Consider the following 14,371-nt stretch of genomic DNA (forward strand, 5'->3'; position numbering starts at 1 on the left):
GCAATTTATCGTGGAAAACTCCCTTTTTGACACATGCAAAACACTACTATTGATCTCTACTGGGCTGCATGAAATGAAGCAGTGCCAATGGGGGACTGGCAATGATCATCCTTGCTCTGTGGCACTGAACGCGCCCAGGCATGAACCTTCGTCAGATGGGAGAGTTTAAAATCCTGCGAGTTGGTGTAGCAACTGGAGAGAGGATTGAGAACTAAGTATGCGATGCTCAGCGTTTCTCAGTCCTTGGGCCAGAGGCTCTGCAAGTGAGACACAGGTCAGAGCACAGCTGTGTTGTTCTACAGCCTGTTTGCAGTCCCGACCCTGAAACAAAAGCCACACACAGAGTTCCAGCTTCACCATTAAAACAGGGCGACACAAAATTCCATCTTCATTAAAACCATGTATTTCTAGTGCTCACAGGTCACAAAAACTTGCAGAATCATCTCATTTGTTCTCACCATGATCTTGGGAGGGAGGTCAGAAATCTGCATGTTTCAGATGATGATATATTCCCACCACCTCTCCCTGTTCTTCGAGGACACCTCCGCTGCTTCCAGGCAGGAAAGGGAGCGATTTCATGACAGGAAGCAGGACAACTGGATTTGGACATTTGCTTCAACATTTCCTTCTATTGCGTCAGAAATATTTGACATCCTTTCCTCCCCTGGTTTTTGTAACTCCTACTTTTCCAACAGTAGAAAGTTGTTGTTTGTTTGTCTTTTTGTCTTTTCTAGGGCTGCTCCCGCAGCATATGGAGGTTCCCAGGCTAGGGTCTAATTGGAGCTACAGCTGCCGGCCTACACCACAGCTGCAGCAACGTGGGATCCAAGCCACGTCTGCAACCTACACCACAGCTCACGGCAAAGCCGGATCCTTAACCCACTGAGCGAGGCCAGGGATCAAACCCGTGACCTCATGGTTCCTAATCATATTTGTTAACCACTAAGCCACATCGGGAACTCCCTAGAAAGTGCTATTTTAAAAAAACTTCCTACGTAAGTTCTTCTCAATATAATGTGCGCACAAATTACTCGGGACTCACTGGCCTCCATTTCTAGTGAACTCCCAGGTTGCATGATGGGGTTGCCGGTCTGAGGACCACACTTGAGAGGCAAGACCTGGAGTTCCCACTGTGGTGCAGCAGGTTAAGGATCCAGTGTTGCTGTAGCTGTGTCATGGGTCACGGCTGCAGCTTGGATTCAATCCCTGGCCCAGGAACTTCCACATGCTGCAGGTGTGTGGGGGGGTGAGGGCAAGACCTAGAGCCACTCTGGAGAACAGTGTGGAGGTTCCTTAAAAAGCTAAAAATAGAGCTACCAGGAGTTCCCATTATGGCTCAGTGGGTTATGAATCCTACTAGTATCCATGAGGACATGAGTTCGATCCCTGGCCTCACTCAGTGGGTTAAGAATCCAGTGTTGCCTCAAACTGTGGTGTAGGTCGCAGATGCAGCTTGGATCCTGCGTGGCTGTGGCTGTGGCGTAAGCTGGCAGCTGCAGCTCTGATTTGACCCCTAGGCTGGGAACTTCCACATGTGGCCCTAATATATATATATATATAAAATATCTGTATATATAAAATAGAGCTACCATATGATCCAGGAATCCCACTCCTGGGCATATAGCTGGAAAAGACAAAAACTCTTAATTCGAAAAGATAACATGCACCCCAGTATTCACTGTAGCACTATTTACAATAGCAAAGACATGGAAGCAACCTAAATGTCCATCCACAGATGAATGGGTAAAGATGATGTATTACAGATACACAAGGGCCCACTACTCAGCCATAAAAAGGAACTGAAATAATGCCATTTGCAACCACATGGATGGACCTAGAGATTATCATACTAAGCGAAGTCAGATAAAGACAAATCTATGTCACTTATATGTGGAATCTAAAAAATAAAAATGATACAGGAGTTCCCACTGTGGCATAGCAGGTTAAAGATCCAGTGCTGTCCCTGCTAATCCCCAGCCTGGAACAGTGGTGTGGCAGAGGTCACAGCTGCAGCTCTGATTCCATCCTTGGCCCAGGAACTTTGATATGCCCCAGGTGTGGCCCCCAAAAACACCTAAATAAATAAAAATAAAATGATACAAATGAACTTATCTACAAAGTAGAAATAGACTCAGGCTATTATTAGCTATAGAAAACAAATTTATGGTTGCCAAAGGGGAAGGGAGGGTGGATAAATTGGGAATGTGGGATAACAGATACACAGCACCACATATAAAATAAACAAGCGCCTACTGTATAGCACAGGGAATGATCGTACCTTGTAACAACCTATAATGGAAAAGAATCTGAAAAAAAGTATACATATATGTATAACCGAATCACTCCAGAAACGTTGTCAACTATACTTCAATATAAATACATGAATAAAAATAAAGAGGAAGTTCCTGCTGTGGCGAGGTGGCTTGATGATCCAGCGTGTCTCTGTTGAGGCGCCAGTGTGAGTCTGGAGCAGTGAGTTAAGGACCCAGTACTGCTGCAGCTGGGGGTTGGTGGCAGCCCCAGCTCGATGTGACCCCTGGCCGGGGAACTTCCGTATGCTGTGGGTATGGCCAAAAAAGGAAAAAAAAGAAAAAGACCCAGCAGGCAATTAGTGTTTAAATAAAACTCATCTTCATAAACTTGCTCCCATCCCAGTGATCTCCCCTTTGCTAGGGGAGATTTCATATTCTTTATAGGATGCTGCTCTTTTTTTTTTTTCCCTTTCTCGAGTAATCTTATGCCCAAATCAGTTAACTTTTTCTTAATTAGGTCTCCTGGCCTTCGATCTGTTCTCCCTCCAAGTTATCCTGCTATCATTTAGCTTTCCTAAAACAGGCAACCCACTTAGGAACTCACAGGAGTTTCTTATTACCCGATGCATCCAATCTAAGTGCCTTGACATGGACCTCAAGGCTCTCTAATTTATTGTTCACCATGTGCCGGACAATGTTCTAGCACTCTCCATCTATTCACTCAGTCCATCCTCACAACCCCAGGAAGTGGATAGTTTACTTTAGATGAGGAAGCTGACGCCACAGGCTAGGTAAGTTGCCAAGGTTACAAAGCTCTTAAGTGTCCCAGGTCAAGCTGGCTCTAGAACAAGGTGGAAAGGCTCAGTCTGAGGCCCCAAGCTCAAGGTCAGAATCCATCAAAACTTTGATGTGAGACATGGGTGAGTCAGTGTCACTGGACCCCATCTTCCTAGTTCATAAAATGAAAGAGTTGACCTCGTTGGCCTTTAAGTTTCTTTCCCACAGAGTCTACCTGTTCACCCACATTTCCTATTCCTTAACTACCAGACGATTGCTTCACTGTCCCCCACACTGTCCTCAGTGCCACCCCTGACAATGCTCCTGCTACTTCCCTCCCCCCGCCCCAACCTGGCTTCAGCTGCTGGGTGGTCTTGTTCGTTCACCACCAGTGCACCAGTGTCCACATCTGTAATGGCTGGGAAATACTTACCTCAGACTTCCCAGCTCTTCTGTTTTGCTGGCATTTCATCATAGGAAGTGGCTTAAAATAAAGAGGCATGGACATATTTCGATTATAGCACGGTTCTGTTGAAATTATATTTAACGAAATGAATTTCTGACCCGAATTTCTTCAGTGAGTTAGCCTCTCCCAACCCGAGCATCACTGCGTTGTCAAGGTACCCCCAGAAACCCAAGAAGAAGGTTCAGGCCAAAGTGGAGGAGCATCAAGAAAACATACTCATGCCCTTTGAAATGCTTTTATTTATAAAATAGCTACTTAAATATAAACATCTCTAGATATAAACACTATTCACAAGAGACTCTTGTGTTGCTGCCTTCTGACCGACCCAGCAGACTCATGGGGCCAGGAGTCCACGGGTGTCTCCTGATTCACCAGGGCTTTAAGGGCCAAGGTGCACTGGGAGGAACAAGGAAGGGCTGTAAGGCTGGTCTTCAATCGCTCTCTTAAAAGGCAAAGTTCATGGTTTCCCAGTTCCCAAGCACGCTTCCTAAGTGGGGCGGACCTGAAGAATAAGAGCCCTGCTCAAATACAAACTCCGGGGGGAGAGTCTTCGTGTCAGGATTAGCAAATTTCTTCCTGAGACAGAGGGAGGCCGACCAGGCACTTTAGATTCTGTTTGGTTTCCACCATGGTCTCGGAAGCATGAGGGCTGGTGAAACAGAAAATGCTTCCTTCTAAGTCGAGGATAGGCCACTTTCGGGACTGCTTATCCTAATTCAAAGAAGACACAGGTTTATTTGGTGTTTTCTGCATCTGTGGAGAGCAGTGTGCTTGGATGAAGGAGAGAGGCATCCAGTGTCCTACCCGGCGGGACTGGCTTCAGGCCCCAGCAGGATGAGTCCTTCTAATGGAACGGGGGAGGGGGGGGGCTCGGTCCTGCTCTCCTAGGAAAGTCTCCCAGTTACTGAGTGCCAGGACACATACCACGGTAGCAGTGACTCTACAGAGCACAGATGACTGTCCGCGAGGTGTGGAGGACAGCACCTATCAGGAAGACAACCTTTCGGGTGAAGGTTCAAAGAAAAGGAAGACCCTAAACATTTTTTAAAAGGAGAAAGAAAATAGCTTGAATTCTGCACAAGCAATCCAGAAATGCAGTGAAATAAATAAAAAAAGATTACAGACGGTAGTGTTTTAGGAACTTAGAAATAACGGGTGTGTGCGAATGTGTACCAGACATGAGGTTTTGAAAGACCAGATTCGTTCGGTACATCTGGACAAACTCCTTTGCCACATGCAGAAGCGTGGCCTAAAAGGGCTCCCAGAGAATTCTCTTCATCTGAGTCAGTTCCGGTCAGTTGATCAGGGAGCATGGGGCCACCCCAAACTCAGCATGGCACAACCAACGCCAACTTCTTCTAATGCTACAGCACAGCTTCCAGCATACACGGGATGCTGGTCTTCTGACTGGAAATTTCTCTTTCCATAGGCTGACCCCAGGACTTGCCTCTCTTCTCACAGTCACTGAAATCACTTGCAAGCCCCAGGGTCCCTTTCAAATTCTAGAAATCCTAGCGAGCATCAAGGTTGACAACCCAGTTGAGGAGAACAAGACTCATCTTGTGGCTCCCCGTGGCATGGTCAAGCAACGCGGGCAGGGCCAGTGTCTCAGGAGCAGGTGCCCTCTCGATGGACACCAGAACCCTTCAGCAGAAGGAAGGGAAGGCAGCAAGGTGGAGCGGGAAGCAGGACAGGTTCAGGTGTACTCAGTTTTGCAGATATAATTGGAGGGAACATAGCCCTTCTTCCCATTGACCTCGGCTAACCACCATTCTGTATTTCCTGTAACATCTTTAAACTCCAGGATCTTGAGTCTCTGATTGGCTGACACACTCAGCTCATTTGGGTTCCGTGCCTTGAAGGAATAGACAGCAAAATAGACCTGGGTGAGGGAGAGAACATGGGAAAGAGCTTAGAGCAAAGCTGTCCAACACAACTTCCTGCGGTGACAGGGACTGCTTGTGCCTACACCATGCAATACGGCAGCCCCAGGCACATGGCCACTGAGCACCTGAAATATGGCAAGATGAAAGAACTTAATCTTAAATTCTAACTCTATCTACTTAAATTTAAATAATATATATGACTGGGTCACTTTGTTGTACAGCAGAAATTGACAGAACATTGTAAATCAACTTCACAGTAAAAATTAAAATCTTAAAACCCACAATTAACCTCAAAGTGAGCGAGGATGCTCTCGAGGTGCCCACAATAAAGCTATCATGCAAAGCGAGGGTGGTGCTCAGATGAGAAGTCGAGGCTCCAGGGGGCATAAGGATGAAGACACCCTGAGGGCTGGGTTTAGGAGCTGCTCGGGGACGAGAGCTGAGGAGGGCAGAAATGGGCTCCTTGCACAAAGTCAGAATGGAAGAAAGAGCCACTTCCTCCTTTAACAGGTCTACAAAAACTGCCTGCTGGTGTGGGGCCAGAACTGGGATGTGTGTCCTGGGCTGTGGCTTATAAGAGAACCACAGAAACAGGCATGCCCTGTGCTCGCCTGCAGGACTGAGGAGTAGAGGGGAGGGAGGGCGGGGAGCCAAGAAACTAGAGTGAAAACTGGCCTTTGGGAATCAGGAGCTTGGCAGAGGCAACGGCCTCCAGAGCCCAGGGCCAGATTGAGTCTCTCAACAAAGTCAAGGCCATGCTGCAGGTGAGCTCACAAAGGTCGTAAGATACACATGGAGACTCAGTGCCACAAGTGGGCAAAGGTACACCAATAGGTGGGCAGGGCAGGGGTTCTTCAGCTGTGGAAGTGAAAGCAACTAATGTAGGTTTAGGGACTTCCCGTTGTGGCTCAGTGGGTTATGAAACCTACTAGTATCTATGAGGACACAGGTTCAATTCCTGGCCTCGCTCAGTGGCTTAAGGATCCGGCATTGCTGTGAGCTGTGGTATAGGTTGCAGATGCAGCTCGGATCCAGTGTTGTTGTGGCTGTGGTGTAGGCAGGCGGCTACAGCTCTGATTTGATCCCTAGACTGGGAACCTCCACATGGCCACAGTCGTGGCCCTTAAAAAAACAAAACAAACAAAAAAAACCCAAAACATGGAGTTCCCCTTTGTGGCTCAGTGGTTAACAAATCCAACTAGGAACCATGAGGTTGCAGGTTCGATCCCTGGTCTCGCTCAGTGGGTTAAGGATCCGGCATTGCCTGAGCTGTGGTGTAGGCTGCAGACTCGGCTCAGATCCCAAGTTGCTGTGGCTCTGGCGTAGGCCGGCAGCTACAGCTCTAATTGGGCCCCTAGCCTGGGAACCTCAATATGCCACAGGAGCAGCCCTAAAAAGACAAAAGACAAAAAAAGAAAAGGGCAAAAAAAAAAAAAGTTTAAGAACAGGCCATTACAAAAAGCACAGGAAAAAAAAGAGTATTTCTGAATTCTAAACAATAAACATAAGAGTTATTTGAAAAAAAACTGTGTTAGTTAAACAGTAGACCTCATACAATGGAAGAATCGGCTCCCGGCAATAGTGGAACAAGCCTCCTGGAACACGTTGTTAGCACCCCACGACACGACGGCCTGAGAAGAGTCAGCCACGGAAGGTGAGCTGCTCACTCTTTGGGCACCAAGTTTCTACCTGTGCCTGAAGGATCTGGCTGCGAGTCCATCTCCAGGCCCCCCCCAGGCCCCTAGGCAGGCCTCTGACTCGCTGGCTGCTGGAGAGCGCCCTCTGCAGCGCGGGGAGGGAGCACTCACCTGGTTGCCCTCCGCCTCGCTGCTTCCCGGCTCGCCGTTCCTGTCGTCCGCCGTCGGGGCCGCTCGTGTACCTGCTTTTACAAGGTCTCTACCTTGCCCGCTGCGCCCGGGCACCACGTGACCGGCCATTTCTGGGTGCCTGAAGTTTCGGGAGCTCCTTAGGGCGGGGCCGGGCTGGTGAGCGTCTCTGGCCACCGCGTCTGTCAAGTCCCAGGGCCTCTGCTGGGAGGGCGAGTCTGGGTCCGAGGGGCACCTGCAAGGGCTGCTCTCAGGGTGGAAGGAGGTGCTGAGGGCTCCCTGGTCAACTTCCCTCGGCGAGGCTGCATCTGGAGGCTGTTTCTGGCCAGGTCCTGCGCTGAAGGTCACGGCCATGCTGCTAGGGTTGAAGGTCAAGGTGCCCCCGCTGTTCTGCCGCCGAGGGACGCGCGGGGAGGAGCCGCCCGGCTCGGACTCGGTGGAGGAGTGGCTGCCGACAGAGACGTCAGAGTGGCTGCGGCGCGCGTTGTAGGGCTTCAGGAAGGAGCTGTACACGAAGCCTTTGGTGACTGCGGGGAGGAGACACAAAAGAGTTTTTCCTGAGAGGAGGAAGAGAAAATCAAGAGAGAAGAAACTGGTTCAAGGTCAATGGGGAGATAGCAGTAAGCTGCTTAGGGACACTGAGAACACTCCATCCCAGGGCACAATGTGGCTGGAGGAGACTGAACGCTGTGGCCGCCTGCCAGCTCACGCCTGTTACAACCCAACAACAGGTGAGGGACAAGGGGCGGTGCAGAGACAGTAACAAAAACAGCCACATGTTTGAGTGTGGGCAGATGAGGAAACAAGAGAGCCAAGCCGTGGGAAAAAGGCTAAGGGGGAGACTAAATCAGGGATGCATTCAAGCCCACTGAATGTGGTAAAAGAACAAGGGGTTTTAAAAAGCATCCTCAAGGAGTTCCTGTTGTGGCACAGCGGAAACAAGTCCGACCAGGAAACATGAGGTCTTGGGTTCCATTCCTGGCCTCGCTCCGTGGGTTAAGGATCTGGTGTTGCGGTGAGCTGTTGTGTAGGTCACAGACACGGCTCAGATCTGGCCTGGCTGTGGCTGTGGCTGTGGCCAGCAGCTGTAGCTTCGATTTGACATCTAGCCTGGGAACCTCCATATGCTGCCAGTGCGGCCCTAAAAAGCAAAAAAAACAAACAAAAAAACCCCAGCATCCTCAACAAACAAACAAAACATCCTCAGCCTGACAGAGCCCCTTAGATCCACCTCCCTGCCCACACACTTGAACCTCCACCGTGGTTTAGGAATGCAATGGGAATGTAGTAAGAACCAAAGTAGGAAGCTGCTTCTATTAGGCAGAATAAGCACACAACACATGTACACATGTTCACATGAATAAATTGCCTAAGAACAGAGAGAGCCCTCAGGTGAAACTTTTAAACACAGATTAAGGATTGAGATCTCTAATCCATAGAAAAAATTATTATATTTATTAAGAAATAATTATCTGGGAGTTCCCTTGTGGCAGAGCTGGTTAAGGATCTGGCATTGTCACTGCAGTGGCTCAGTTTGCTGCTATGGCCTTGGGTGTGGCCAAAAAAGATAAAACCACACACACAAAGGAGAAGAAACTATCTGTCAAGGCAAGGATCCAAAGTATGTAACCCGAGTTCCTGTCGTGGCGCAGTGGTTAACGAATCCGACTAGGAACCATGAGGTTGCGGGTTCGGTCCCTGCCCTTGCTCAGTGGGTTAACGATCCGGCGTTGCCGTGAGCTGTGGTGTAGGTTGCAGACGCGGCTCGGATCCCGAGTTGCTATGGCTCTGGCGTAGGCCAGTGGCTACAGCTCCGATTCCACCCCTAGCCTGGGAACCTCCATATGCCGTGGGAGCGGCCCAAGAAACAGCAAAAAGACAAAAAAAAAAAAAAGAAACAAAGTATGTAACCTTATGTAACCTCTATGGGAGCAAAGGCCATCTCTGTCTTGATGTTCTATCTACTGGGTGATGGGCGGCCCCTGGGTAGATGGTGAGGGTTGGAGGGTTTAAGAGCTGATCCTGATGCTGTGGGCTTCTTGCTACCACTTGACTGATCAGAATCGAGTAGACAAGAACCCCAAGGACAGTGGAGCTTGAATAGCCGGTGTCTGAGTATGAGTGGCTCTTATCTGCCATCACCCTGAGGGCCCCATCCTCCATCCTTCCTTCCCTATGTCTGTATTATTTTGGGTAAGGAGAACATGGGGTTGGGGAAGAAAAAAATCCATAAACACCTTTAAGGAAACTGAGAAATGTTAAAAATTTCAATTCCAGTGGTATGAACACATTCATTACAGAGGCCCACAGTCCTTATCTAAAACACTTGGGGCCAGATGTGTTTTGCAATTCAGATTTTTGGATTTGGGAAAGGTAATCGTGTATGTTATAGATTTCAACATTCCATAGTCAAAGCCATTCATGTGTCTTTTTCTTTTTTTGACTTTTCAGGGCCATACCCACAACATATGGAGGTTACCAGGATAGGGGTCAAACTGGAGCTATAGCCGCCAGCCTATACCACAGCCACAGCCACGCCAGACCCCAGCCGCATCTGCGACCTACACCACAACTCATGGCAACACTGGATCCTTAACCCACTGAGCGAGGCCAGGGATTGAACCTGCATCCTCATGGATGCTAGTCGGGTTTGTTACCACTGAGCCGTAATGGGAACTCCACATTGATGTTTCTGTAGCAACACATATAACTATTCACACCAAAAGGGAAAAGTAATGACATAAACAGCCTCATATCATTTGTTCAGGTTTTGTCACCATGAGTTTAGATCAGGGCAGGTTTTTGAGTCCAGAGCGGGAGGGAACCCTTTGATTTTTTTCAAAGCTTTTCAGATTTTGGAAATTGTGAAAAAAGTATCATGGATCAGTATTGCTGTTTGTACTTTTAAAAAAACTGGGGAGTTCCTGTTGTGGCTCACTGGGCTAAGGACCTGATGTTGTCTCTGTGAGAATGCAGGTTTGATCCCTAGCCTTGTTCAGTGGGTTAAGGATCTGGTGTTGCTGCAAGCTATGGCATAGGTTGCAGATGCAGCTCAGATCTGGTGTTGCTGTGGCGTTAGCCTCAGCTATAGCTCTGATTTGACGTCTAACTTGGGAACTACTATATGCTCCAGATGGAAAGATGACACAAACAGATTCTTCCAATCCATGCTCTTCGATTGGAAGAATCAATATTGTCAAAATGAATGTACTACCCAAGGTAATCTATAGATTCAATGCAATCCCTATCAAACTACCAATGGCATTTTTCACAGAACTAGAACAAAACATTTTAAAGTTTGTTTGGAGACAAAAAAGACCCTGAATAGCCAAAGCAATCCTGACAGAGAAAAATGGAGCTGGAGGAATCAGGCTCCCCAACTTCTGACTATACTACAAAGCTACAGTCATTGAAACAGTATGGCACTGGCACAAAACCATGAATATAGATCAATGGAACAGGATAGAAAGCTGGGAAATAAACTCACACACCTGTGGTCAACTAATCTAAGATACAGGAGGAAAGAATTACAATGGAGAAATGATGATCCCTTCAATAAGTGGTGCTGGGAAAATTGGATAGCTACATATAAAAGAATGAAATTAGAACACTCCCTAACACCATATGCAAAAATAAACTCAAAATGGATTAAAGCCCTAAATATAAGACCAGATACTATAAAACTCTTAGAGGAAGATACAGGCCAAACACTCTGACATAAACCACAGCAATATATTCTCAGGTCCACCTCCTAGAGTAATGACAATAAAAACAAAAATAAACAAATGGGACCTAATTAAACTTAAGTTTTTGTACAGCAAAGGAAACCCTAAACAAAATGAAAGGACAACTCACAGAATGGGAGAAAATATTTGCAAATGAAGCAACTGATAAGAGATTAAATTCCAAAACATATAAACACCTCCTGCAACTATCAAAAAACCCACAAAAAAACCCCATCAAAAAATGGGCAGATGATCTAGACAATTCTCCAAAGAAGACATACAGATGGCCCCAAAACACATGAAAAGATGTTCAACATCACTCATTAATAGAGAGATGCAAATCAAAACTACTATGAGGTACCACATTATACCAGCCAGGATGGCCATCATCAAAGTCTACAAACAATAAATGCTGGAAAGGGCGTGGAGAAAATGGAACCCTATTACACTGTTGTTGGGAATGTAAATTGGTGCAACCATTATGGAAAACAGTATGGAGATTCCTCAAAAACTGAAAAATAGAACTACCACTTGATCCAGCAATCCCACCCCTGGGCATCCATCTGCAGAAAACCGTTATTCAAAAAGATACATGTACCCCAATGTTCATTGCAGCACGATATACAACATCCAAGATGTGGAAGCAACCTAAGTGTCATCAACAAAGGAGCAGATAAAGAAGATGTACATACACACAATGGAATATTACTCAGCCATAAAAAGGAATAACAGCATTCACAGCAGCATGGATGGACCTAGAAATTATACTAAGCGCAGTTAGACAGTGAGAGACAAATATCACACGCTGTCACTTACATGTGGAATCTTAAAAAAGGATGCAAATGAACTTATCTGCTGAACAGAAACAGACATAGACTTTGCAAATCTTTTTTTTTTCGTCTTTTTTTTTTTTTTTTTTAGGCCCACACCTGTGGCATATGGAGGTTCCCAGGCTGGGGGCTGAATGGGAGCTGCAGCCGCTGGCCTATACTACAGCCACAGAAACGCAGGATCCAAGCCACATCTGCCACCCACACCACAGCTCATGGCAATGCTGGATCCCAACCCACTGAGCGAGGCCAGGAATCAAAGCTGCATCCTCATGGATGGGAACTCCCAGATGACTTTGAAAATCTTATGGTTACCAAAGGAGACAGACTGTGGGGGGAGGGATGAACTGGGGGTTTGGGATGGAAATGTTCTAAAATTTGGTTGTGATGATAGTTGTACAAATGGTTGTATAAATATAATAAAATTCATTGAATTAAAAAAAAAAAATCTGTACCCCTTCCCTACTCCCACCAGACAAGAAAAAGCCATGAGCTATTTTTTAAAAAAGTCATTCCCTAAATAGTCATGAGGTAAAACTGTTTGTTGGGCAGGGGGTATGGTACAGAAGGACTCAAAAGCAAACAGGTTTTATTTTATTTTTTGGCTTCACCCACAGCATGTAGAAGTCCCTGGGCCAGATCAAACCTGGGCAATAGCAGCAACCCAACCCAAGCCACTGCAGTGACAACGCTAAATCCTTCACCCTGTGAGCCATACAGGAACTCTCCTTTCTTACAGGTTTTAAATTCATACTCTCACAAAACACATCTAAAGAGCTGGTGATTCACTCAGGCAAGGACAGAGAGGGCATAGGACCCATCAGGCAGGAGTCACTACCTGTAAAGCTATATAAACAAGGCAAGAGCTTACAAGGTAAGTAATGGATTCTCCTCTGGAATTTTTTTTTTTTTGTCTTTTTGCCTTTTCTAGGGCCGCACCCACGGCATATGGAGGCTCCCATGCTAGGGGTCGAATCGGAGATGTAGCCACCGGCCTACGCCAGAGCCACAGCAAACGTGGGATCTGAGCCGCGTCTGCGACCTACACCACAGCTCACGGCCACACCGGATCCTTAACCCACTGAGCAAGGCCAGGGATCGAACCTGCCACCTCATGGTTCCTAGTCAGATTCGTTAACCACTGAGCCACAACGGGAACTCCATCCTCTGGAATTTTTAAAAAACAAAATCAAAGACTAGTTTTACATCAGTAAGGACTTGGGCATTACACTCTCGATATGGAGAGACCTTCTAAGGTTCCTTTCCTCTTTAATCAAAGACTCTCATATATATATATAAATATTCCTTTTTTGTCTTTTTTAGGGCTGCTCCCGCGGCATATGGAGGCTCCCACGCTAGGGGTCAAATCGGAACTATAGCCGCTGGCCTACGCCAGAGCCACAGCAACGTGGGATCTGAGCCGCGTCTGTGACCTACACCACAGCTCACGGCAATGCCAGATCCTTAACCCACTGTGTGAGGCCAGGGATCGAACCCGCCACCTCATGGTTCCTAGTCAGGTTCGTTAATCACTGAGCCCATCATGGTTGAGCCACGATGGGAACTCCAAGACTCTCATATTTTTTCCTGGCCCAGACAGGATTGAGGCACAGCCCAAATCAGTCTTTCCTCATTTCACTCCTGTAATCTGTCCTCTACCATTCTTACCTCCATTGTCTATCAGCCAGCGGTTCTGACTGCCCATGGGGTCCTTCTTCTTGATCACACCCACCAAGTCGCCTTCCAGGAGTGAGACATCCAAGTCCTGAGCAGCATTGAAGTTCCGTTCTGCTTGGAAGAGTTTTTCAGGGGGGTATCTTGCCAAGAGGGAGGCCCGGAGTTCTTCCGACTGGCGCATATAACTTGGCTGAAAGGCAATACATGGAAATATCGTCAACAAAACCCCTCTTGGCCATTATCCCAGCAGCTGAATTTAATCCCACATGCTGTCAAAGTCTCAGAAATGGAGGCAACTGTAGCCAACTGCTCCTCTACTCCCATCAGATGTTTGTGTCTGAGTCAGTGTGTTGGGGCTGGGTAAAATTCACCATCTCCTCGGTCATGTTTTGGTGTCTTTGTAGCTAGTAAGAAAATGTGACACTCCCTTAGTTTTACATCTATTATCCTGTGACCAAAAAAATATGATTAAAAAAATATATATATGATTAAAGTGTCACCTAAAGAATCAAAGTATCTAAGCAATATGACTAGGTCGTCTTCTATTTTACTATGACAAATTTAAACAACTGAGATTTTGGAGTGTCTGCTGTGGTGCAATGGGATCAGCAGTGTCTTGGGAGTGATGGGATGAAGGTTTGATCCCCTGCCCAGCACAGGGGGTTAAGGATCCTGTGTTGTTGCAGCTGCAATTTAGGTTGCAGCTGTGGCTCAAATCTGATCCCAGGCCCGGGAACTCCATATACTGGCACCCGAAAAAGAAAAAAAAAACAACCCACAAGATATTCCTTATCCTGACTTTTCATCTATGTAAACAAATACTATTCATAAAAATAAGAAAAACAAAAAGTGATAAAAAAATTTGATTCCCTCCTTTTATATAAGTTAATGTCTATGGGATTATGGGGGCAAAAATGCTGTAGGCAAAGATA

At 46.8% G+C, this 14,371-nt stretch overlaps 1 protein-coding gene across 2 annotated transcripts in view; it reads right to left on the reverse strand.

The window, feature by feature from the left end:
* Positions 1–3,714: 3,714 nt before the first annotated feature.
* Positions 3,715–14,371, reverse strand: part of DNMBP (dynamin binding protein) — a 125,595-nt gene continuing 114,938 nt past the window's right edge. For both annotated transcript variants that reach the window (XM_047760121.1, XM_047760122.1), the window contains 3 exons: positions 13,431–13,629; positions 7,190–7,734; positions 3,715–5,377 (listed from right to left, as the gene is read on the reverse strand). In XM_047760121.1, coding sequence (XP_047616077.1) covers positions 5,192–5,377; positions 7,190–7,734; positions 13,431–13,629 — 930 coding nt within the window. In that variant the 3' untranslated portion in view covers positions 3,715–5,191. The remainder of the gene's footprint in view (positions 5,378–7,189; positions 7,735–13,430; positions 13,630–14,371) is intronic.

Source organism: Phacochoerus africanus, chromosome 15, assembly GCF_016906955.1.
Source record: "Phacochoerus africanus isolate WHEZ1 chromosome 15, ROS_Pafr_v1, whole genome shotgun sequence".
Classification (NCBI taxonomy): domain Eukaryota; kingdom Metazoa; phylum Chordata; class Mammalia; order Artiodactyla; family Suidae; genus Phacochoerus; species Phacochoerus africanus.